The sequence below is a fragment of the Schistocerca gregaria genome, chromosome 3, assembly GCF_023897955.1.
Source record: "Schistocerca gregaria isolate iqSchGreg1 chromosome 3, iqSchGreg1.2, whole genome shotgun sequence".
NCBI lineage: Eukaryota > Metazoa > Arthropoda > Insecta > Orthoptera > Acrididae > Schistocerca > Schistocerca gregaria.
The window spans coordinates 861,306,588-861,329,513 of NC_064922.1; the positions used below are offsets into that span (position 1 = coordinate 861,306,588).

The window sequence follows — 22,926 nt, forward strand, 5'->3', positions numbered from 1 at the left end:
TGGTAGACTTCAGTTTATTGAGAGAATTTTAGGAAAGAGTGATTCACCTGTAAAGGAGGTTGTGTACAGGACACAGGTGTGACCTATTCTTGAGTACTGCTTGAGTATTTGGTGTCTGTATCAGGTCAGATTCAAAGAAAATATTGAAGCAATTCAGAAGCGGGTTATTAGATTTGTTACCGGTAGGTTTGAACAACATAAGAGTGTTACAGAGATGCTGCGGGAACTCAAATGGGAATCCCTGGAGAGGAGGCGACTTTCTTTTCAAGAAATATTATTGAGAAAATTTAGAGAATAAACATCTGAAGCTAACTGCCACACAGGTCTACTGCCGCCGACATACGTTGTGCGTAAGGACCACAAAGATAAGATATAAGAAATTAGGGCTCATATGGAGGCATATAGACAGTCATATTTCCCTCACTCTATTTGCAAGTGGAACAGGAAAGGAAATCATTAGTGGTACCCTCTGCAACACACTGTACAGTGGCTTGAAGAATATTTATGTAGCTGTATGTTCCTAGTTACATTTGATACATTGTAACAAAATTCTGAGGAGTTTTCTATCCTCACTGAAATTTCTTCCTGTGTGTATCCTTTTCTGGTTGGCTTACTTCCTAGATATTTGAAAGCATCCACTTCTTTAATAATTATTCCATTACAATTTACATCCTTCATCTTTTTTTCATTTTCCCTGCTTTCAGCATGGCTCTGATGAAAGATCTGAACACAGGATGCATGATAATTTCATGGGAAAGAATCATTTACTGTAAGGATTTCCAAGTTCAGCAAATGATGCTGTCCAAAGCTGAAAATTTCCTGCTGTTCTATAAAGTTGATATCTGGAATAAATTGTCCTATTTTCACTTAAGTTTTTCACCACACACTACAGTTGATGTCTGTTACTTTAGGTTCAGATTTGCCAGTCACTTTACACATAATCCATTGCGTCACACATAGTTTAAACGTTCAAACATACAATATTTGGAGAAATTAACATTTTCCTTGAAAGCATTTGCTTTGAAATCTAAAGTCACTGGCTTTAATTACTGAGGATTGTCAGTTCACATAAAAGTTTTTGGGGTGTAAATTTGTCATGATGCAAAATAACTGTCACTAAATGAATAAAAGTTATATTTTGGTCGCTGCAGCTCTAGTTGGAATGCCATTTTTATCCATTTTATTTTACATGGCACAGCTCTCCACCCAGAAAACTTTTATTTTACTCGAGGATTGTTTCTACTATAAACATTCTGCACCAGAACTGGTGTGTCAGTGCCAAATGACAACCTGCAGCATGCTCGGAGACATGGTCTCACTGTGAAAAAGTGAAGACATAATACCCCCGTTGGGGAACTGTATAGGAAAGGAAGTTTTTGTGTAAAATTTCTTGGAAAGACAATGTGTGGTTGTGGAAATTGGTAAGACTGAAATGCAACTCATTTACAGCTGTCACATTGGCCCTGCCTGAAGAGAGCAGCACACACGGTCAGCTGGTCTGCGATGGAGGCAGCGCAGAAGGAGGCGGAGGAGTCGGAGACACTGTCAGCCATGGCCAGCCTGTCGATGCGGCACCAGTCCAACAGCCTGCAGTAAGTGCTACTGTTTGTTCCTTCATACTGAGTGTCAGGGTCAAGACATTGTATGTAGTGGTGTGGGGAAGGAAGAGCCAGACACTGAGGGCAGTGGCATATGTGGCACACACTTCTAACCAAAACTCTTATGATACAGTTTGTAATTCAATTTTATACCATTACTTTGATGTATTTTTCTTAAAAATGGTAATGTGCGTTGAGTAGTAGAAAATTCTCTCTTGAAATAGATCTACGTAACATTTGTAGATTTGTTAAGACTAAAAATATAAGATATTATGTTCGAGAAAGAGGAAAAAAAATTAGCATCGTTGACATACACGTACAATGAAATCATTCAAATCACAATTATCAACCAAAAAGAGCATATTAATTGACATCTAATTGACGTTAATCCTCTGCAGGTCATTTCAGTGTGTGAAGGAGGGTACTTCTGATATCACTGTTAGTTCCTCCCTTTCTCGTTCCATTTGAAAATGATGCGGGGAAAGAATAATTACTGGGAAGCCTCCACATGAGCTGTAATTTCTGTGATTCTCATATTGTTGTAATTTTGTGAAGTGTATGTGGAAGGAAGTAGTACATTGCCTGACATCTTGTAATTTTAATGTTTAACTTCTCTATGATGCAAAACGTCTCTCTTGTTGTGTTTTCCGCCGGAGCTGGATCAGCATCTTGGAAACATATTTGCACTTACTACACAACATGAAATAAATGGTCAGCTTCTACTTTGTTTGAGGAATAATAGTGCGAATCTGAAGTGGATGACTTTTGTAAGTCAAAAAATACATCATCCTTTAAGCCTCCTATAATGAGACACCCTCTGAGGATCATTCGGTCTGGATGACACGTCGATAGGCAAAGTTTACACAGAGGTTTGTATGGTGGTGCACCAAATGTGAGATTGACTTATTGCTACATGCCTGGAGTACAGTCACAGCTGGCATTGCTGTCTCAAGTGGCAGGTAAGAGGTTTGTGTTGTCTAAGACCCTTCAGCAGCTCGACAGCATGACTCTGAACCTGAACAGCATTTTTCTCCAGTGTTCTCAGATTATATCAATTGTCGCGAGCAATGGCTGAGTTAGTATCACACATTGCCTTGCAAAGAATGGGAATACTTTGCTGCTCTGAAGCTATAGCTGCTTGGTGGCTCCCTCTCTCTGCTCGTGAGGGCACTGAAACATGTTTTCTTGCAATTAGACAGTAGTGTTTGCTTTCTATACCAGTCACAAGTGGCACACGAAAGATATTACTGTTTATCTTTCATCTCTGTTCTTCTGGGTGATTCCCATTATTTCCTCCACTTCCAGAATATTCGGGAAGTTTTTAAAATGTCCACAAATCATTCTGCTTTTACAGTGGCATCCATGAGACTTGTCATTCAGACAACATGTCACTTCTGCCTGGCAAAATCTGGTGGTCAGGTATCTTTGGCTGTTATTTTATCAGTGGTGGTGATCCATCCCCTGAAAGCTTTCAAATCGTGTTACTCAGTTTGTCCCAAGCTTTTTCTCTGTCTTCGGCACATTGGTAGGTATTTAATAAGACCACTGCTCTGTTAGCAGGTAGACCACACATTAGAATTGGAAGTCATCGTAACAGTTGTCAGTGTGGGTATGGTGACAGCCAGGGCATTGTGCACACAGTGTGTCACCTGATGTATTTCCTTCTCGATCGGTGCAAGGTTATTATCTTGATCTCTGATGGTGGAAAGTAGGGAGGATAATTTTTGTCATAGTCTGTACTGAAAAATCCAATAAGAAAATTATGGTGACTGGACATGATCATTCCACTATCAGGCAAAAAGTGGCTATTTCTTGCTTCCCTGGTGACCATGTGCTGTTTCGTTTCAGACGCAGTACACAATGACTGATGAATGGTGTGCCACACAATACATGTATTGATTTATTGCCTTTAGGACACGTCAAATAAAATCAGCTCATTTCACCCCAATTCAAGTGGCAACAAGAAGTTGAACATCACAGACATTTTACAATAGGAATAAGTGCAAATGTGGTCTCATCTATCCATTTAACCTGACTCAGAATCGGGGCGAGGTCTATTCATTTCCTGAAATTAAAGAAAGAGTCAGTTTTGTATCTGACAGTGATTTCAATTCCCTTGGTAACGTGGTTTCGACACATCAGAGGTACTAAAGCTGCGAGCGACAGCTGTGGGCCATTATTGAGAGGGGAACCACCACCAAGATATGTGAATCATGTGCACCCTTTCTTTAATTTCAGGAAATGAATAGAGCTCACGCAATTCTGAGTCAGGTTAAACGGGTAGATGAGACCAAATTTGTACTTACTCCATTTGTAAAATATCTGTAATCTTCAACTTCTTGTTGCCCCTTGAGTTGGGGTGAATTGAGCTGATTTTATTTGATTTGTCCTAAAGGCAATAAAATCAATACATGTATTGTGTGGCTCATTCTTGCTGTACTTTGTAACTGTTCATATCACAGCACTGCATACCCAAGTTTACTTGCTTTGTTTTCGGTCTCAAGTGGTTACTTGTTTGGAAGTGTCGTATTGTTACGCTCAGTTCACTTTATCCCAGTCTTGGTAGTGCTCCATTTACTTTGTGAACTCAATCTATTGCGGACTTATGGGAATGTGTGGTTTGGTGTATTACTGGTGTGTTGTTGTTGTCGTTGTTGTTGTTGTTGTGGCTTCAGTCCAGAGACCGGTTTGATGCAGCTCTCCATGCTACTCTATCCTGTGCATGCGTCCTTATCTCCCAGTGCCTAGTGCAACCTACATCCTTCTGAATCTGTTTAGTGCATTCATCTCTTGGTCTCCCTCTATGATTTTTACCCTCCACAGTGCCCTCCAATACTAAATTGGTGATCCCTTGATGCCTCAGAATATGTCCTACCAAACGATCCCTTCTTCTAGTCAAGTTGTGCCACAAATTTCTCTTTTCCCCAGTTTTATTCAATACCTCCTCATTAGTTATGTGATCTAACCATCTAATCTTCAGCATCCTTCTGTAACACCACATTTTGAAAGCTTCTATTCTCTTTTTCTCTAAACTATTTATTGTCCACATTTGACTTCCATACATGGCTACACTCCATGCAAATACCTTCAGAAAAGACTTCCTGACGCCTAAATTTATACTAAATGTTAACAAATTTCTCTTCTTCAAAAGCGCCTTCCTTGCCATTGCCAGTCTACATTTTATATCCTCTCTACTTCGACCATCATCAGTTATATTGCTCCCCAAATAGCAACACTCATTTACTACTTTAAGTGTCTCATTTCCTAATCTAATACCCTCAGCATCACCCAATTTAATTCGACTATGTTCCATTATCCTTGTGTTGCTTTTGATGATGTTCATCTTACGTCCTCCTTTCAAGACACTGTCCATTCCGTTCAGCTGCTCTTCCAGGTCCTTTGCTGTCTCTGACAGAATTACAATGTCATCAGCGAACCTCAAAGTTTTAATTTCTTCTCCATGGATTTAAATTCCTACTTCAAATATTTCTGTTGTTTCCTTTACTGCTTGCTCACTATACAGATTGAATAGTATTGAGGATAGGCTACAGCACTGTGCCTCGACTGCAATCTGGTTTCTGTACAAATTGTAAATAGGCTTTCGCTCCCTGTATTTTACCCCTGCCACCTTCATGATTTGAAAGAGTATTCCAGTCAACATTGTCAACAGTTTTCTCTAAGTCTATAAATGCTAGAAACATGGGTTTGCCTTTCCTTAATCTATTTTCTAAGATACGTCACATGTTCCAACATTTCTACGGAATCCAAACTGATCTTCCCCAAGGTCAGCTTTTACCAGTTTTTCCATTCGTCTCTAAAGAATTTGTGTCAGTATTCTGGAGCTGTGGCTTATTAAACTGATAGTTCAGTAATTTTCACATCTGTCATCACCTGCTTTCTTTGGGATTGGAATAATTATATTCTTCCTGAAGTCTGAGGGTATTTCGCCTGTCTCATACATCTTGCTCACCAGATGGTTGAGTTTAGTCAGGGCTAGTTCTCCCAAGGCTATCAGTAGTTCTAATGGAATGTTGTCTACTCCCGGGGCCTTGTTTCAACTTAGGTCTTTCAGTGCTCTGTCAAAATCTTCACCCAGTATCATGTCTCCTATTTCATTTTCATCTACATCCTCTTCCACTTCCATAATATTGTCCTCAAGACAATGGCTGATGATAAACTATTTCTACCCATTCCCTGCAGGATAGAAAAGTCAGAGGTAGCACTTTTCTATGTCTTCAGGGAGTTGAGGATTCTTACACCAGTGTGCCAGTGTGTATTCTCCCTAATAGTATTTGCGGTTAACAAGAAGAGAGAATTTAGAATGAATTGTGATATTCACTAACACAATACCATGAAATAAAAACAATTGCCATGTAGGCTATGGATTCCTGCCTGAATAGTGTAAGGGGAGAAGCAGTGGTTGTTTTTAAAAAATGTGTTTTTCTCATCTGAAGTAATCCGGGAGTACTTGACATGATTGTCAGTGTTAACAGATAATCATATTTGTCATTCATACACTTTACACCCCCTCCACGAATGTCCCCCCCCCCCCCCCCCCCCTCCCTACACACACACCTTATGAACCGCAGACCCTGCCAAGGTGGGATGGTTTGCATCTCAACAACGCAGAATATAAATAGCCTTGACTGGTCTGGCCTTGTAACGTCAGCTGACGCTGCCTTGATGTGCTGGTACTGTGAACAACTGAAACTGAGGGGAAATTACAGTCATTATTTTTTCCAAGGGCATGCAGCTCTAACAGGGTCTTTTGGACGGTCGAGTAAAATGTTATTGCATCCATTTGCTATTAGGATGGGATGCATGGGGTTTTTTTACCATTTATTAATAAAGACGGTACGACAATGCATTACACGCATCTGGTAACCCATCATCACTGTGTCGAGAGTGATACATGTTCACAACTGGCCGGTCTCAGACTGTTCTTCGTTGCCAGTGGTTGTGTACACGCCACGGCACGTGACTCCGATTGCATTTCCCGTCAGCATTCCGCGTGATAAGCGCGCAGCACGGCGACTCTGGTGCTGTCCGCTACAGCGGTACAACTCTACCGTTACAATCACCTTCCTTAATGAAAACAAGCTCCTCCACGTCATGCGTTTGTCTCGCTTATAGCGGCGTTGGGAGACACTTCAACATTTATTAAGTTTGCAGACACAGTGACGATGGGCACTGACGAGCGGGTTTTCAGGACAACAATTTCATACATTACGTAGGCTGCACATACAAGAGACATCAATAAAAGCACAAAGAACACAACACTGACAATTAAATATGGATTAGCATTATTGGAAGATTCAATAGACTTAATTTTAATAGCTACTTCTAAGAAATTTAACTCATTATTAGTATTTATTATCCTTTCATGGAAATCCGCAATTAAATTGTCATCCTCGGGTAAGCTGGACAGAGAATGGTTTGCATAGGTCAGTAAGTATGATTCATTGTAATAAACAGGTAACATCCTTGTTAAAGGGAATTTTGCATCTTCATGAAAGGTGGTTTGTAATACAGAAGGCATTTCAAACAGATCACATGATAAATCACAGTGCATAACATTCAGAATTAATCCACTATCAGTCAATTTGAATGTGAAAGGTAGTTCAGGTGTGTCAAACGTTTTACAGGTAAATGTGATTTCGAGAGTTGAGTCAAACGAATATATTATACCTTCAGAATATCTTTTAAGGAATGAATGATGAAGATGCATTAAAATCCTAGGGCAATCACCGCGGGGCGGATTGTTCATAAACAAATCTTTCTCACAACTGTACACTCTAGTATCAAGAATACTGCCGTCTCTGGGCAAATTAGTTTATGACTACGTTTACACTTACAAACATCATGTTCATTCAGGGATACAAAATATCTTCTATCATTACTGATTAATAAATAATCCTTTAGCTGATACATTGCGTGAATTGCTACTTGGCTCCATTTTGCAGGGTAAGTATGAATTTTATACATTTCAAAATTATGCTTGGATCTGGCAATCGGTATAGAAACAATTACAGTTAATTGATCTTCAATCATTAAAGAATATGTGGTAGTTAATTTGTAATAAGCATATAAATTGTACGAATTGACAGGGTAAATCATGGTAGATGATGCATCTAGCTTATATTCAATCAACAGCAACATTTGTAAAAATTGGTCTGGGTGCAATAAAACACTATTCAAGCAATCATTTGAACTACTTTCTAAGGCTATACTTAAATTGAGATCATCAAATTTAGCATTTGATTAACTGTAATTCTTAACAGTAGAGTGTTTAAATTTAAATGTGCACTCACAGCTTGAAGTGCACATAATTCACGGATGGTTGCATTCATTTCACCACAATTTGTGTTAAAATGTGTAAGGAACTCTTTCACAATTTGTCCAATAAACAATGTGTGGTTAGTAACAGTCTTTTGTATATTTCTTAACACAATTATTTCATTAGAAAGATTAATTGAATATGTGTTAGACTGCTGCTCCAAAGCTAGTATTTTATCCTTTATGTCCAATAGATCTTGGCTAGTTAAGGTACTAAATACAGTACGAAGAACTCTACCTCCAAAATCAAACCAGGCACATTTGTGCCTAATCAAGTTTTTATGTGGCAAGAGTTTTAAGAAACAGTTATTCTCTTGCTCATCGCTAGCAAAAGTGGATTCTACTTGCATTTTTGCAGTAATCCAGTTGTTATACCAAGAGGTTCCAGTTTCCAAGACTGTGTCATTATTCTTAATTGAATGGATCAAATCAATTTGTGTTTTATCAGAAGCAAATTGTTGGTGTATCTCATACAAATTATATTTAAGCACAATTGTAGCACTGTGCATTGAGATTACCATGTCTGATTGTTGTTCAAACAACACGCCTGCATCTACAGCATTAATGGAACACACTAACATAACAAAAAATGGAATTACATTAAACATGGTTAATAAGTTCTACACACTAGAATTAAACAATGAATATGAAGAAATATGCGTCTTCGGCGACCTGTGGAACAGATGTTATTTACACTCGAGCACCTTGCGTAATGGCTGTGATTTTATGTTGCACAGCACATTGACATATGCACTCGGCTAAACGCAACATGCCTTGCATTCACTCACACTACACACACTTACGGAAGTTGTAAGTGTGCCTTGGGCTGGATCGCTGGGTTGGCGGCGACGGCGGCACCTTGGGCTCGAAGTGTGGACTGTGAACTCGCGGTGCTTGGCTCCTGTATTTTGGAGCAGCTGGTCTGCCCCTCGGTTGGTCCTCGTCGTCGTCCTGCGTTGCTACAGGTAATCTACCCATGTAAGGCTTTACATGGTTGACATGGACAACAACCAAACGAAAAGGCAGTTGGAGCTTTAGGGTGACGGGTGACACCACCTCCAATGTCGGGTATGGTCCCTTCTGAAACTTCTTAAACTTTTTGACCTGTGACTTCATTAGCACTACATTGCTCAGGTAGACAAAGTCTACCACTCGATACTGTGGCGCGAGTGCTTGGCAGTCATGTTGCTTGGTTTGCTGAAGGAAGGACTGATGATTCTGCTGTTTCACTCTCTTCCATGCGTCCTTCAGTTTGCGAGCTAACTCCCTTACGTGTTCATTGCTTATTCCAGCTGTCTATCGTGCAGAGTCCAAGGTTGAGCGCATCTTCCGTCCATATACAATTTCATAGGGACTGAGGCCTGTTGATGAGTGCATTTTAGCGTTGTAGGCATTTACAACATATGGCAGACAGACGTCCCAATTATCATGTTTGCTGCTTACATAGTGGCTAAGCATTTTAATGATGGTTCAGTGTACTCTCTCGTCACGACCATTGCCTTCAGGGTGTGCTGGTGTGGTTCTCAACTGCATTATTTGCATCAGCATACATGTTTGTTTAAGTAAATCACTCATAAAATTCTTCCCTTGGTGACTGATAATGCTTAATGGAGATCCAAACTTTAGAATCCATTCCTTCACAAAAACTTTAGCTATGGTTTCAGCACTTTGATCAGGTATTGGCACCATCATATGATATCTGGAAAAATTGTGTAATATCGTCAATATGTACTTGTTTCCATCCTTAGTCTTTGGCAGGGGTCCGACGACGTCTAACCCAATTCTTTCAAAAGGCTCACTAGTCTCCGGCAATTCTTGTAATGGTGCCTTAGGTCTTCCCGAATTATTCTGTGTGTTGCAGGAATCACATTGTGAAACAAACTCAAATACGTCAGCCTTACGACTTGGCCACCAATACTTTTCAGCTACTTTGATATTCGTTGCCTATTTACTGCAGTGTCCTGATAGTAAGGAATCATGTTGTTCAGTTAGGATTTGCTGTCTCATGCTTCCTGGAATAACTAGGCGATTCCCTTTGTTAGTAACTTTGTACAGCAATCCATCTATTTCAACGAACCGTTGATCATTTTTGCATATTTCGCATTGTGGATCTTCTTGGGCTGCTTTTAATTCCTCCTCACGGCTTATGGTGACACAAACACGAACCTTACGACTCATCGCATCAGCATTCACATTTTGTTTCCCAGGACGATGGATAACTGTGAATTGGTAAGCGCTCAGTTCTAATGCCCATCTTGTTAGTCTCGAACTGGGATCCTTTAAGCTCAACAGCCATTTAAGTGCAGCATGGTCAGTGATTACAGTGAATTCTCTTCCTGTTAAGAAACATCTGTTTTGTTTGATACCAAAGACCAGAGCACAAAGTTCTTTTTCAGTGGTAGTGTGGTTACATTCCGCCTTATTTAATTGCCGGGAAGCAAATGATACTGGATGTTAAGACCAGAGCACAAAGTTCCTTTTCAGTGGTAGTGTAGTTACATTCCGCCTCATTTAATTGCCGGGAAGCAAATGATACTGGATGTTCTTGGCCATCAAATTTTTGGGACAAAATAGCACAAACTGCAAAATTTGAAGCATCTGTGGAGAGGATGAAGGGCTTACTGAAATCCGGATAGGCCAAAACTGGAGCTGTGGTTAGAGCAGTTTTCAGTTTTTCCATTGCATTTTTGCATTCTGTTGACCAATTGAATGTGGCTCCTTTGTTAAGAAACTGTGTCGTTGGCCTTCCGATATCTGCATAATGGGTTATGAAGCGACGATAGAAATTTGATAGACCCAAAAATGATTGTAGTTCTTTGACTGTTTGTGGATCAGGAAAAGTTTTGACAGCTTCAATTAATTTTGCATCAGGGCGGACACCTTCACTGGTTATAACATGTCCAAGGTACTTCACTTCACTTTGTGCGAAGTGACATTTATCTATTGATAAAGGCAAGTTTGTTCTTCTGATACACTCAAATACTGCTTGAAGTCTCTCAGTGTGTTGCCTCATGTTTTCGCCAAAAATTATCACATTGTCAAGGTATACAAGAGCTAGTGTTGGGGTGAGCCCATGTAAAACAGAATCCATTAGGTGTTGGAAGGTAGCTGGGGCATAATGTACTTCAAAGGGCATACGGAGGTATTTGTACACTCCTGTTGCAGTTACAAATGAAGTTCTTGCTTGATCATCTGGATGCACTGTTAATTGGTGATAACCGCTAGTTAGATCACAGACTGAGAATATGCGACATCTGCCCAAATAGTGCAGGGTTTCTGCCAAGTTTGGTAATGGGTAAATGTCTTGTGTGGTGACGGCATTTAAAGCTCAGTAATCAACGCAAAATCAGATTTCTTCTTTACTAGGATCACTGGTGATGACCATGGTGGATCAGCAGGATCTCTCGATTTAATAATTCTGGCCTCTAGTTGTTCCTTGACCATATCTTCAACCAATTCTCTTTGACTGAATGGAATTCGGTAAGGCTTCTGCGTGATTGGTGTTACAATTCCAGTGTGTGTGCGATGCTGAACTAAGTGAGTAACAGGTAAATTTGAACGTTCTCTGAAAAGATCTGAATACTCTAACAAAACAGGTGCTAAAATCTTCTCATCATCAGCTGACAAATGTTCAATCTTCTTCCAAATTTTGTTCTTTAATTTGATTTCCTTTTCAGCTCCTCGTTTCAATGTTTCAATATCACTACAAGAATCTGTTTCTGTGACTGCTACATCTGCTGCTTCATTTGGAATCGGTATTACATCATCTTTACTTATGCTCAACACTTCAGCAACCTTTGTTCCTCATGGCAAAACGACAACTGTATTGCTCATATTTGTTATTCTTATTGGGACTATCGCCATGTTTGGCCTCACCATTGTAGCTACGCCTATACTTCGGGCAACATAACAATGAATTGTGTCCAATAATTCACAAATTTCCGACCGTACGATCAACAACAGAGCTCCTTTTCTGATCAGTGGTGACTTTACTTCAACATGAATTGTCTTTCCTGTTCCCTGAGGAACTTGCTGTGTCTGAGTAATTTGTACTTTGACGGGGGGGTTTCCAGCTGATGTGGCGGTCGGGGTGATCGGTCCATCGACGTCAGAATTTCGGCTCCGTTGACTGCGACATGAAGAATGATTTTCCAGTTTGTAATTGTTATGACCTAGTTTGATCCTTCCTTCTGCGACAGATATCTCTGCCCCGTTAGCGGATAAGAAATCAAATCCAAGTACACCATCATAGAGTGTTTCATTATTAGAAACCACTTGCACCGTTACTGTGTATGTGTCCTAGCCTAGGCACAATTCTACATCAACTTCTCCATAGTTACGTAGTTTCCCACTGTTCAGCCCCCGCACATTAAACATTGGCGGTCTCAGATTCGTCTATAGAACACCACATCAATGAGGTCTGTGCTCCCGTGTTGATCAATAATTTAATATTTTTTCCGCAATAAAGAGCACCTATCACGAAGTCATTATCGAATCGATTTTCAGTTGCACTAACAGGAATTACTGCCTCGGGCAAGGGGCGGACGCTGTGGTGGCGCGTACGTCCCCACACTCGTTTAAAGATCTGCCGAGTTGTCTGCTGCTCACATTTGGTTTCTTTTTGTTGCGACAGTTCCTCGTAAAGTGACCCAGTATGCCACAGTTGTGGCAGGTCCTGTTCTCCTTACAGTTCTTGCACTTGTGACCGGGCCTATTGCATCGGTAACATTCCACATTTGAGTTGAACACGCGACGTTCTTCTTTTTGCATGTCATTTGGGTGCCTCAATGCTTCGGCAAAACCAACAGCTGCATCTACTGCCTCTTGAAATGTTTTACAGCGTTCGAGTCTGACTGCTTTGTTTACTTCTTCCCCATACAACCCATGGATGAATGTGTCAAGTGATTTGTGATCGGCTTCAAAAAGCTGGATCCGGTTCTCATTTTCGTCCTATACGAGCTCGTAAGTCTGAGCGTTTATGTTTCGGATTCTATCAGCAAATTGCTCGATAGAATCGTCACGCCGCATGTGCAAACTATGAAGTTGCTCACAGTAGAATGTGATTGCATTTTTGTGTTTGAACCTCTGAACCACTACCATTTTAAAATCATTGCAAACTTCTGTTTTCACGCAAATCGGTTTCGCGCTAATGAAACCTTGTGTGGCTCCTTGGATTCTCAATTTAGCAACTGCTAGTTTATCTGAATCAGTCCACGAACCCAACAGAGCTGCGCCTTTGAGTTTCCGAAAACATTCTTTCACATCTTCCTCAGGTTTTCCACTGTACACTAATACAGATGGCAACAGTGAAAAATTCTTTATTGGAACAGAAGTGCCATCATGTGACAAATCAACTGGGAGGCTACGCTCAATTTATCTGCTTTTAATTGTTGAATCTTTCTTCGTAGTTCTTTTATAATGGTTTGGAGATCGACCGTGTTACTAGCGTTTGCGTCTACCATTTTGAATGCAGTCTATACCGGTCACTTAATAAAGAAAAATTTAAAATCCATCACTGCCTTTTGTTTTAAGCCAATCTTAAGTAGACTAACCTGAATTCCAGCACTGGATGTCCCCGTGTTTATCGGACGATGTCCTTGGCTGCTGCTGCTGCTGCTGCTGCTTGCTTTGTTGTTGTGAAGATGCTCCGATGTTAAGTTTGCACATTGCTGCACTTTTCAGGTCTGTAGGTTTTTCGAAAATAATCCCACTTCTGACACGACTTTTTAACAGTGTCTTTTGGACAGCCAAGTAAAATGTTATTGCGTCCATTTGCTGTTAGGATGGGATGCGTGGGCAGTAGTTCTGGGTAGTGCAGAATGTGGAACATGGAAAACTTAGTTTTACCATTTATTAATGAAGATGGTGCGACAACGCATTATGTGTGTCTGGTAACCCATCATCACTGTGTCGAGAGCGATACATGTTCCCTGTTCTTCGTAGCCGGTGGCTGTGTACAGGCCACAGCACGCGACTCAGATTGCATTTCCCGTCAGCATTCCACATGATAAGCGCGCAGTGCGGCGACTCTGGCGCTGTCCGCTATGGCCGTACAGCTCTACCATTACATAGCTCTATTATATGGGTAAATGATGATGGCATCCTCGTGGGTAAAACATTCCAGAGGCAGAATAATCCACTTTTCAGATCTCTGTGTGGGAACTAATTAGGAAACCATCATCAGGAAAAACAAAACTGGTAACAACAGGTCAGAGTGTGGAATGTTCAATCCATTAATCAAGTAAGTAGGTTAGAAAATTTAAAAAGGGAAATGAGCAGGTTGAAGGTAGACATAATGGACTTTGATGAAGTTCGGTGGTGGGACGAACAGGACTTCTGTTCAGGTGAGTATGGGATTATAAATACAAAATCAGATAGAGCAGGAATAGGTCTAATAATGAATAAGGATATAGGAATGTGGGGAAGCTGCTGCATAACTATAGCATAATGAAAGCATTATCATAGCCAAGATAAAAACAAAGCCAAATCCTCCACAGTAGTACAAATTTACATGCCACCTAGCTCCACACTGAAAGAACGTGTATTTTTAGATAATAGAAATTATTCAGATTGTAAGGGAGATGAATATTTAATTGTGATAGGAACCAATGGAAAAATAGTAGCGGAAAGGAAAGAATGAGGGAGTTGCTGGTAGAATTTTGCATGGAGCATAACTGAAGCATCACTAACATTTCGCTTGGGAATTACGAAGAAAGATTGTATAGTAGGCTAGGAAAAGACTAGGGGACACTGCGAGATTTCAGATTGATTATGTAATGCTAAGGCAGAGGTTTCGGAACCAGATTTTAAACTGTAATACAGTTTTGCTATGTCAAATAACTGATGGTGGCTGCAGTAGAGGTTACAAAATGTACACTGGCAATGGCAAGAAAAGTGTTTAGGAAGAAAAGACAATTTTTAACATGAAATATAACTTTAAGCATTTGGAAGTCTTTTCGAAGCTATTTATCTATAATGTAGCCATATATGGAACTGAAACATGTGTGATAAGCAGTTCAGACACAAAGACAATGTGGTTCTACAGAAGAATGCCTGTTAATGTATAACTCAACTCATTCCCCATCTCTGAAGTCTCTACCTTATGAAATGATTTGTAGAACATAATGTTTGAATGAATGCCCATGTAAAGAGGCTACAGCATACCACAGCAGTGCATTTGATGACATTTAGTAAGATTTGGGAGCTAATGACAATTATTTATGATTCCAAAGTATGTGTTAATGCATAAATGTTTGTGGGAGTAACTGGAAAGGATGAAGAATAGTATTGTCAAAGAAAAGCATTATAACTGACTTGATACCCTACTACTGGAAGAACAAAGCTTCAGTAACCTATTGGTTATTGGTCTGCATAGTCTACTTGGTCATTAGGGTTCATATCATTATATTACTGCAGTAGTTTTAATTGTGCCTTGCCTTGTGAGGTTTATGCAGCTCTCCATAGAAAATAGTGCCTCCAGGCTGAGATGCAAATCACTCTTGAGCAGCAATAGGCTTCACAAAGGTCTAAACTTTTTTTGTGACAAAGGGAGTGTGATAGCGTAGAAATTACTTCTGTCCATCTTACAATCTGATGAAGTATCCCGTAACTCATTGACACAGGTTTCTGTGATGAGTAGCAGTACATCGTGTATCACTTGGGTTGAGGGATTAGTCACGTAAACTTGCAGGTGGTAAATCCAGGATTGTTACAAATAAACTCTGTATTAAGTGTATCTTTACTCTGTAATTCATTATCAGACCTGTATCGCTGAATTTGTTTTGTACATAGTCTGCTAAGTAAGAGCCTGGTAGGCACTTCGCACAGGTGGTAAAAGATATTGCCTTAGTTCTTTCACAGATCAATAGAGGGAGCCTTTATCCTTAGGTAGTTTACTTTGAATTCTCAAGCGAAATACACAAGAAGAGACATGAGTGTAGGTTATGCATTTCGTTCTGAGGCGTCATCGCTAAGTCCGCAGAAAGTCTAAATGCAGCTGACATCAAGAATTCCTCCCATGTCCTTTCCTTCTCTTCCACCCCCCACCCCCACCCCCATCCCCACCACCACCACCACCACCACCACCACCACCACCACCACCACACACACACACACACTCTTTCAATTTGTGTAGAATGTAATGTTTTAGTTTGTTGTCAAATATATTTTTCTGCTTGTTAACCTGGCCACAATATTAGTAAACAGACTGTATGTGTTATTCTGAAACCAAAAAAGTCAAAGTTCCAATTTGTATATATCTCGCTGATTAACAAAGTTGTAAAAATGCTGTGGTCTCTTTCTCGTGAAGCCCTGGTTACTGCATGTTAACTTGAAAATAGATTACAAGTATCTTTAAAGTTAAGTTGTTTGGTTCAATAAAGTTATGTGCATTACCCTGCATGTAGAAAGGCGGAAATATTGTTCTTTATGTAGCACTTATGTGTGCCTTTCTTGTTGTACATCTCCTAAAGCACTTATTGCAAAGAAAATTGTTGTTGCAGGTCACCACCACATTCACGTGAGCCATCAGAGGAACCTATGGAACAGGATGACGCAAAGTGAACAGCCACTGCACATTTCTCGAATATTATTGTCATAAATGGCTACTGCAAACCAGGCAGGCTTTTGTAAATGGGTGTTGAAAATATACCCAGTGTATTGGAATTGTACTTTGGCTGCAAGCTGTGTGCAGCTATAAAAATCTCTAAGAATGTTTCATTGAGCAGTGGCTTCCTTATTGGAAAGTGTATGATGCGTACTTTTGATTGTTGGGCATCGATGTATGTGATGCCCTAGTTTGTTGTGAAAGAAACACAAAGTTTGTGTTTGATTCGGAGAAGGTTCTTGGAAAGCAAAGACGTCACTGGTTGACTGTATTGATTCAGTGTTGTACTTCTGTTCAGATGCAACGAATGTGAAAAACGTATTTGTATGATCCATATCTCCATGTTGTATTGTTGACACATTTTCTTTAGTAATTTGGCATGTTTTGTTTTACGTAGAGTGTATCTTGTTATGTGAAGGAATTGAGAAGGAGATTTATTACAGAAGTATTTGTTTGTGAAGTAATTAATATTTCATACAAAAGACATTAGTTATAGGAAATATGATTTGATGAAATTAGGTGTTGTATGTATGCATGTGTGTGTCTATGTATATATATATATATAAATGTCTTTTTACAGTGTCAGATGATACACATTATTTTTTTTATGTATATTGCGTGAATATATGGCTGTAACTGATAGCCTAATGGTAAATGTTGACAGTTTATTGTAACAGTAGTTTATGAAGTGCTGGACACTTTATTTCTCGAGTTTTCTGTCTTTGTCAGATATTGTGGGATTATACAAGTGATGTGTTAAACGTCATGTTTTGAGTTGCAATTGTACATTGATGTTGCATATAATAGCCAGTTTTGTGATAAAAGATATAACAATTATGTACTTTAAATTTCAGTTGCAAAAGTAATTAGTTACGTGTCCATAAGTGTTACATAGTATTTGTACGACAAGTATGTCGAGCTCATGTTTGTGTACCTCGACGTATAATATATGTTGTACAAGCTTGTTCGGTATGTCGGAGATGCTAAATTGTATGGTAATTGTGATAAATGTGCAGGCGTGATTCGAAGAGCATTTATTTTTATGTCAAGGATTTTACATATATATTTAAAGAAAAAACTGATCAAATTTTTAATGGGAAATATTATTTGTTGTTATACAGATTTGTATATGTGGTTACATATAAATTCTGACCGTCTTTAATGTCATTGAAAAGTTAAACTTTTAATAAATGCAAGTGTTGTTTGTCCATAGTCGTTGTGAGAGAATGTTTATTCTTATCTGACAGATAACTGTTATAGTTGCAAATATTTTATGCGATAATGAGCCGTTTGCATTCACTGTGAGAAGGAGCTTTATAAATGGTTGTGATGATGGTATATATATATGAGAGCTGCCTGTATTGTCTAAGTAAGATGCCGACATTCCTGTATGAGAAAGTAGAACTGAATGTTCCTGATTTATGTAACCGTGAATCTGTAATAGAAGTGAAGATTGCACATATTCATTGTCTTACTTGAAATCTGAGCTTACAGGAACGTAAGAAGTGTATTTCATCACGTAACTGATGCCTTGTGGCACTCTTCTTACCCTCTTTTTTTAAATAAATAAATAAATAAGTAAATAAAAAATTGCTGACAGTTGTCAGCAGTGAACAGGCACATGCAAGTCATTACTTAATGTTAAGTTCAGGTTTCTTATTTCTTTCTTTTTTTCCTTTGTCATACTGATACATTCCGACAGAACACAGCAATCCTCTTTCGTATTGCACTGAAAACTGCTTTGAAGCACCTTGCCATGAAGAGAGGGAATGAAGTTTGGAGGGAGGTAGAGGGTAGTTTTGGAAATATAGCCAGCACATTTGTCCCCCTCATGTGCCTGTGTTCAGCTGGGACTTGTTGAGCAGGGTGAACAGCAATTTGTGGCTCACTTTGATTATTACCTTGTTTGTCCTAGCTGCTGGCCTAGTTATGCAGACAACATTATTTGTAACGGTAATCTACTGTATTTTATTCATTGTGTGTCTTTACATAATATTCTAACTGTACTTTTGCAGACAGATGCATACGCTAGAATTTGGTTGAGGTCATGAAATTGGTAATTATTGATGTTCTCCATTTACTTAGTGAACTAAGCATACTTTCACACACACATTCTGTGCCATTTCTGCTTCTGACTTTGCTGTTTATCACCTTAAAACCTAACTGTATCACATTCACTATGTTGACTGTTTGTGCAGATATTATATTTGCTAAATATTTCCATATTTCTGTTGCACAATAGGAAAAATGTTTGGTCTCGTGATGGCACATACATGAGGACACAAGTATTGAAAGTGTACAGTTTATGAGCTACAAAATATTGGAAAAGTATTTTTGTCCTTACGATTATTTGTATCTATTTCATCAAGTTTGTTATTAATACAAAGTTACAAACAACAGAACATGAGTGAAATGTGTGATGGCCATCTTGTTAATCAATAAAATAAGCCTGACTTGGTTGAATTTTTGTGCTTCTGTGCATACCAGTTGTATTAGCTTCACCATTGTGAAGAATGCTTTGCATTTTGAAGTAATTACATTGTTTACTCTTTACTGAGCATTTAATATCTTAATTGCCTGGAGGTCTTGAGAGACATGGAATAAATTTTTAATACTTGTACCACACAGCGAGAAAAAAATGGTTAATAGTTCTACACTGATAGCTCTCAAATGAAAGTGTGGCAGATTTTGCCTTGGTTTATGTGTCACAGATATGTATGAACATTGAGCTAATGGACATAAACATTCTAATTAACCATACCATATAAATTAAACAGATGTAGATTATCTTAAGAAAAGTCATTCACTCTTGAGAAAGTGATTTTCTCAGTATATTTTCCTTTTCTTGTAGTGTACATTCTCGAATAACGATTTGGAACTCTCTTTCAGTTTCTTATTAGATTACATCAATAACATCCCTCAAATGTGTGTTCAAGGAAGGTTATCAAAATAATTTTCACCTATACCGATTGTCATAAATATATAACACATCAGCCCATTCTGTCATATAAATAAAGCTGCATAATCCAGCTTAGATCATCTATCAGAGTGGTCATAATTTGTGTGTGTGTGTGTGTGTGTGTGTGTGTGTGTGTGTGTGTGTGTGTGTGTGTGAGAGAGAGAGAGAGAGAGAGAGAGAGAGAGAGAGAGAGAGAGAGAGAGAGAGAGAGAGAGTGAGAAAGAGAGAGAGTGTGTTAGTATATTTTGAAGTATATGTCACTTGATAAAAAAGGGGGAACCAAGGCAGAGAACACTGAAATTAAATTACTTGTATTTATACACATTGTTAATTCTAGTCAAAAGTTACAGTGGAACATTCCATACATTTAAAGAAATAAAATATGTTTCAGGTACCTGAATGTCACTTAAAGCTTATGGGGAAATACCTGTGAGTTTGCCTATGTGTTGGAATGCTCACATAAATCCTTATTTTCAGATACCTAATGTAAATAAAATTAAAATAAATGTATTATTTCAGTAATCCATAATTTTTAAAGCACTGACCTTGCCCCTCAGATTTAATTTGTAAAAAAAAGAGGATGATAAAGTTGTCATAATGTTGTCTAATTGCAATTGAGCAAATGTTTCTGTCATTAAATGCTACAGTGTAAAGGATTTGTAATCAGAGGTGCTGTGCCTAGTCTCTTATGACAGCACCGGTAACTTTTTCTTTTAACGGTTTGCTCTTATAAATAAGTCAGCATAAGTAAAATGAAAGTAGTATGCGTAAAATGAACTGGAAGGTTGCATATTTCTCCACATTATCTTTAGGTGTATGGGGAAATTATCGTGGCAGAACTATGGAATCTTAATTAACCACATCCCTAAAAGCCCCATGAAATGGAGTCTTAATTATTGGGAAAAAAATTAGATAAAACAATGATTTTCCAACCGTTTTAACTATCAGTGCTGCAAGATGATTGTTTTGTTACATAGTTGTGAGGATTAAAAGTGATTAGGAGGGGAATTCTTCCAAACTCTGTAGAAGAATAAGGATTTCCATAACCTATAGAGAAGCTTAAATGTCATAAGTGGATCTATCAGTTCTTGTATTTGTTGTTATCTAAGGACAGTCCAATAGGACAAGAATGGCATAAATGCTAACAGTTTACCAAACTTGAGCTTCAGTTCTGTGAGATTTATTTGTCTGATGTGCAAAATTCTGTATCTGACTTTATTTTGATTGCTAACAGTTTTGTGTGAACATTTTGTCCTATTCAGGATTTCCAGTGATTGTCAACTACACCAAGAGCTAATTTTCAGTAGTTGTTAAATTTATGAGCAGAAGTACTGTCCTGTCTCTCCTCAGAACTGTTGCTAGCAAGATATGTGTTGTTAATCCACCATATTGTAAACTGTAGATGACAGGTTGGGACTGTGACACAAAATTAATTCTCAGCTGCTCAGAATTCAGAAGCTTTTCACACCAAACATAAAGCTTGTGTTTCAGGCTGTTTTAGACATTCATAAAATGACACATTTATGGAATCTCTTTTTTGTAAGAGCCTTAAATACTATGTAAATCTACAGACATTTGGCATTGTTTCAATGCTGGACTTAACAATATAGTCGGGTAGTTGTTACATCAATAAAAAGCAACAAAACTATATAGTAATTGAAAAGAAATTTGTGTTATGTTGTCACTGAAAATATCATTATATATGCTGCAAGTATTTCTTCTTTCATAGAAAAGCTCCTAGCTTTGAGGAACTCAATGTCAACACTTCATGTACAAAAGAAACATAAGTTGGCATCAAATGCACTACATCTCTTTTTAAGTTTTTCCACAGAACGCACTTTAATTATGTATGTATTTGTGTCACATTAAAAGATTGTGTCAGCTGTGTGTGTATTTACCTGATCTACAGTACCAACAACTGAGTTGACCTTCTTTTCCACTGCTGATAACTGCTTGCAATGAATGTGTTACAGGACAGGAATTTCTTATTCATTAGTAGAACTTTTTTGTGCTTTTATTTTGTGGAAATGGAATTCTGGCTGTAGCATATAATTGACAGTAAAATTTTGCCGTTTATATAGATTCGAAGGCGCCTGCTGTCATTCTAGGAGTGTGGCAAATTTTTAATGTTTGCCTCCACCTTACTTCCCTATAACTCTTTAAAAAAAATGCAGAATAGAAACTTCTCTCCCCCCTTCTCAACCCTCCCCCTCCCTTTACAATGTTATTTATACCTGATATCTAATAACTGGAAAGAAATACCTGCTATTTAAATCCAAGTTTGTTTGGTCTGGTTTTCAGTCATAAAGTGTATTACTATACCAGTTTGTATAGCGAGGACAGAAGGAATTTGCTTGGTCAATCTAAATTCATAAAATATGGTATGCTGTAAATCACACTATCTCTAATATATATTTTGTGTGTAGATTATTCTGTGAAAATAATAATTTGATACCAAGTGTATAATTACTCTCTTGTTAAGTGAATCTCATATACTTTGTCACCGTGTTTCACATGTATGACTTGTGATGTAGTCTCGCATTGTGTATTTCAAGCTTCTTTCGAGGATGAAATATAAATGTTTGAAAGATTGTAGGTCCTCATTGTTATGCTCATGTAGTGACTTTTGATTGTTGCTTGTTACATTTAACATGTGGATGTATATTGTTAAATTTATATCTATTTTATGAATATGTTGTAACAATTTTATGTCACATAAAAGTTGCCATATGTAAATGCTAAACCACAGAGCATGTTAATATTATTAAGTATAGAGCTATAATGCTGTCATATGTTGTCAGTGTCTTTCAGAATACATGTTTACATTTGTTGATGGCATGATTGTGTGCAATAGCAGAAGCGTGCAAGTTACTGTTATCGCTAATGAATTTTATGTATCAATAAATTTTCCATTTTGATGAAAGTTGGTATACTGGTGTCTCTTTAGTCACTTCATTTGTGTTAAGGTATGTTGTAACATTTGTGTGGAAATACGTAAGGGTTATTCAAGTGTAGTTCCAGATGTTTGTAACTTGTGAGTTGAGTGATGCCCTATTTACAAGCCTTTAAGCATACTGAAAAAGAAATTAGCCTGCACTAAAACTGTGTTGTCTGCAAACAGTTACTGGACTGTTTTAATGAAAAGTGGAATATGAAATTGCATTATATTGGATAATAAAGGGAAATATAGGACTTGAAGGTCCAAAATGCAGAGCTCCCCCATTTCATAGACCATCATACTTTGAATCTAAAATTTCACATTACATTATTGTAAAACATAAGTACCTTATACCTGTATGCTTAGATATCTATGGTTTTTTATGAATTCATTGTGTTTCTCTGAGAAATTAATCTTATTCAATATCTCTGCCAGGTCTGAAACATAGTCATAAAATTCTGAGCGAGTTACATTCCTGAAATTGTATTTA

General features: G+C 38.3%; 1 protein-coding gene across 7 annotated transcripts in view; it reads left to right on the forward strand.

Moving 5' to 3' along the window:
* LOC126354868 (histone deacetylase 5) overlaps nucleotides 1–22,424 on the forward strand; it is a 595,379-nt gene extending 572,955 nt beyond the window's left edge. For all 7 annotated transcript variants that reach the window (XM_050004863.1, XM_050004862.1, XM_050004865.1 and 4 more), the window contains 2 exons: nucleotides 1,450–1,592; nucleotides 16,436–22,424. In XM_050004863.1, the coding sequence (XP_049860820.1) occupies nucleotides 1,450–1,592; nucleotides 16,436–16,496 (204 nt within the window). In that variant the 3' untranslated portion in view covers nucleotides 16,497–22,424. The remainder of the gene's footprint in view (nucleotides 1–1,449; nucleotides 1,593–16,435) is intronic.
* Nucleotides 22,425–22,926: the final 502 nt, after the last annotated feature.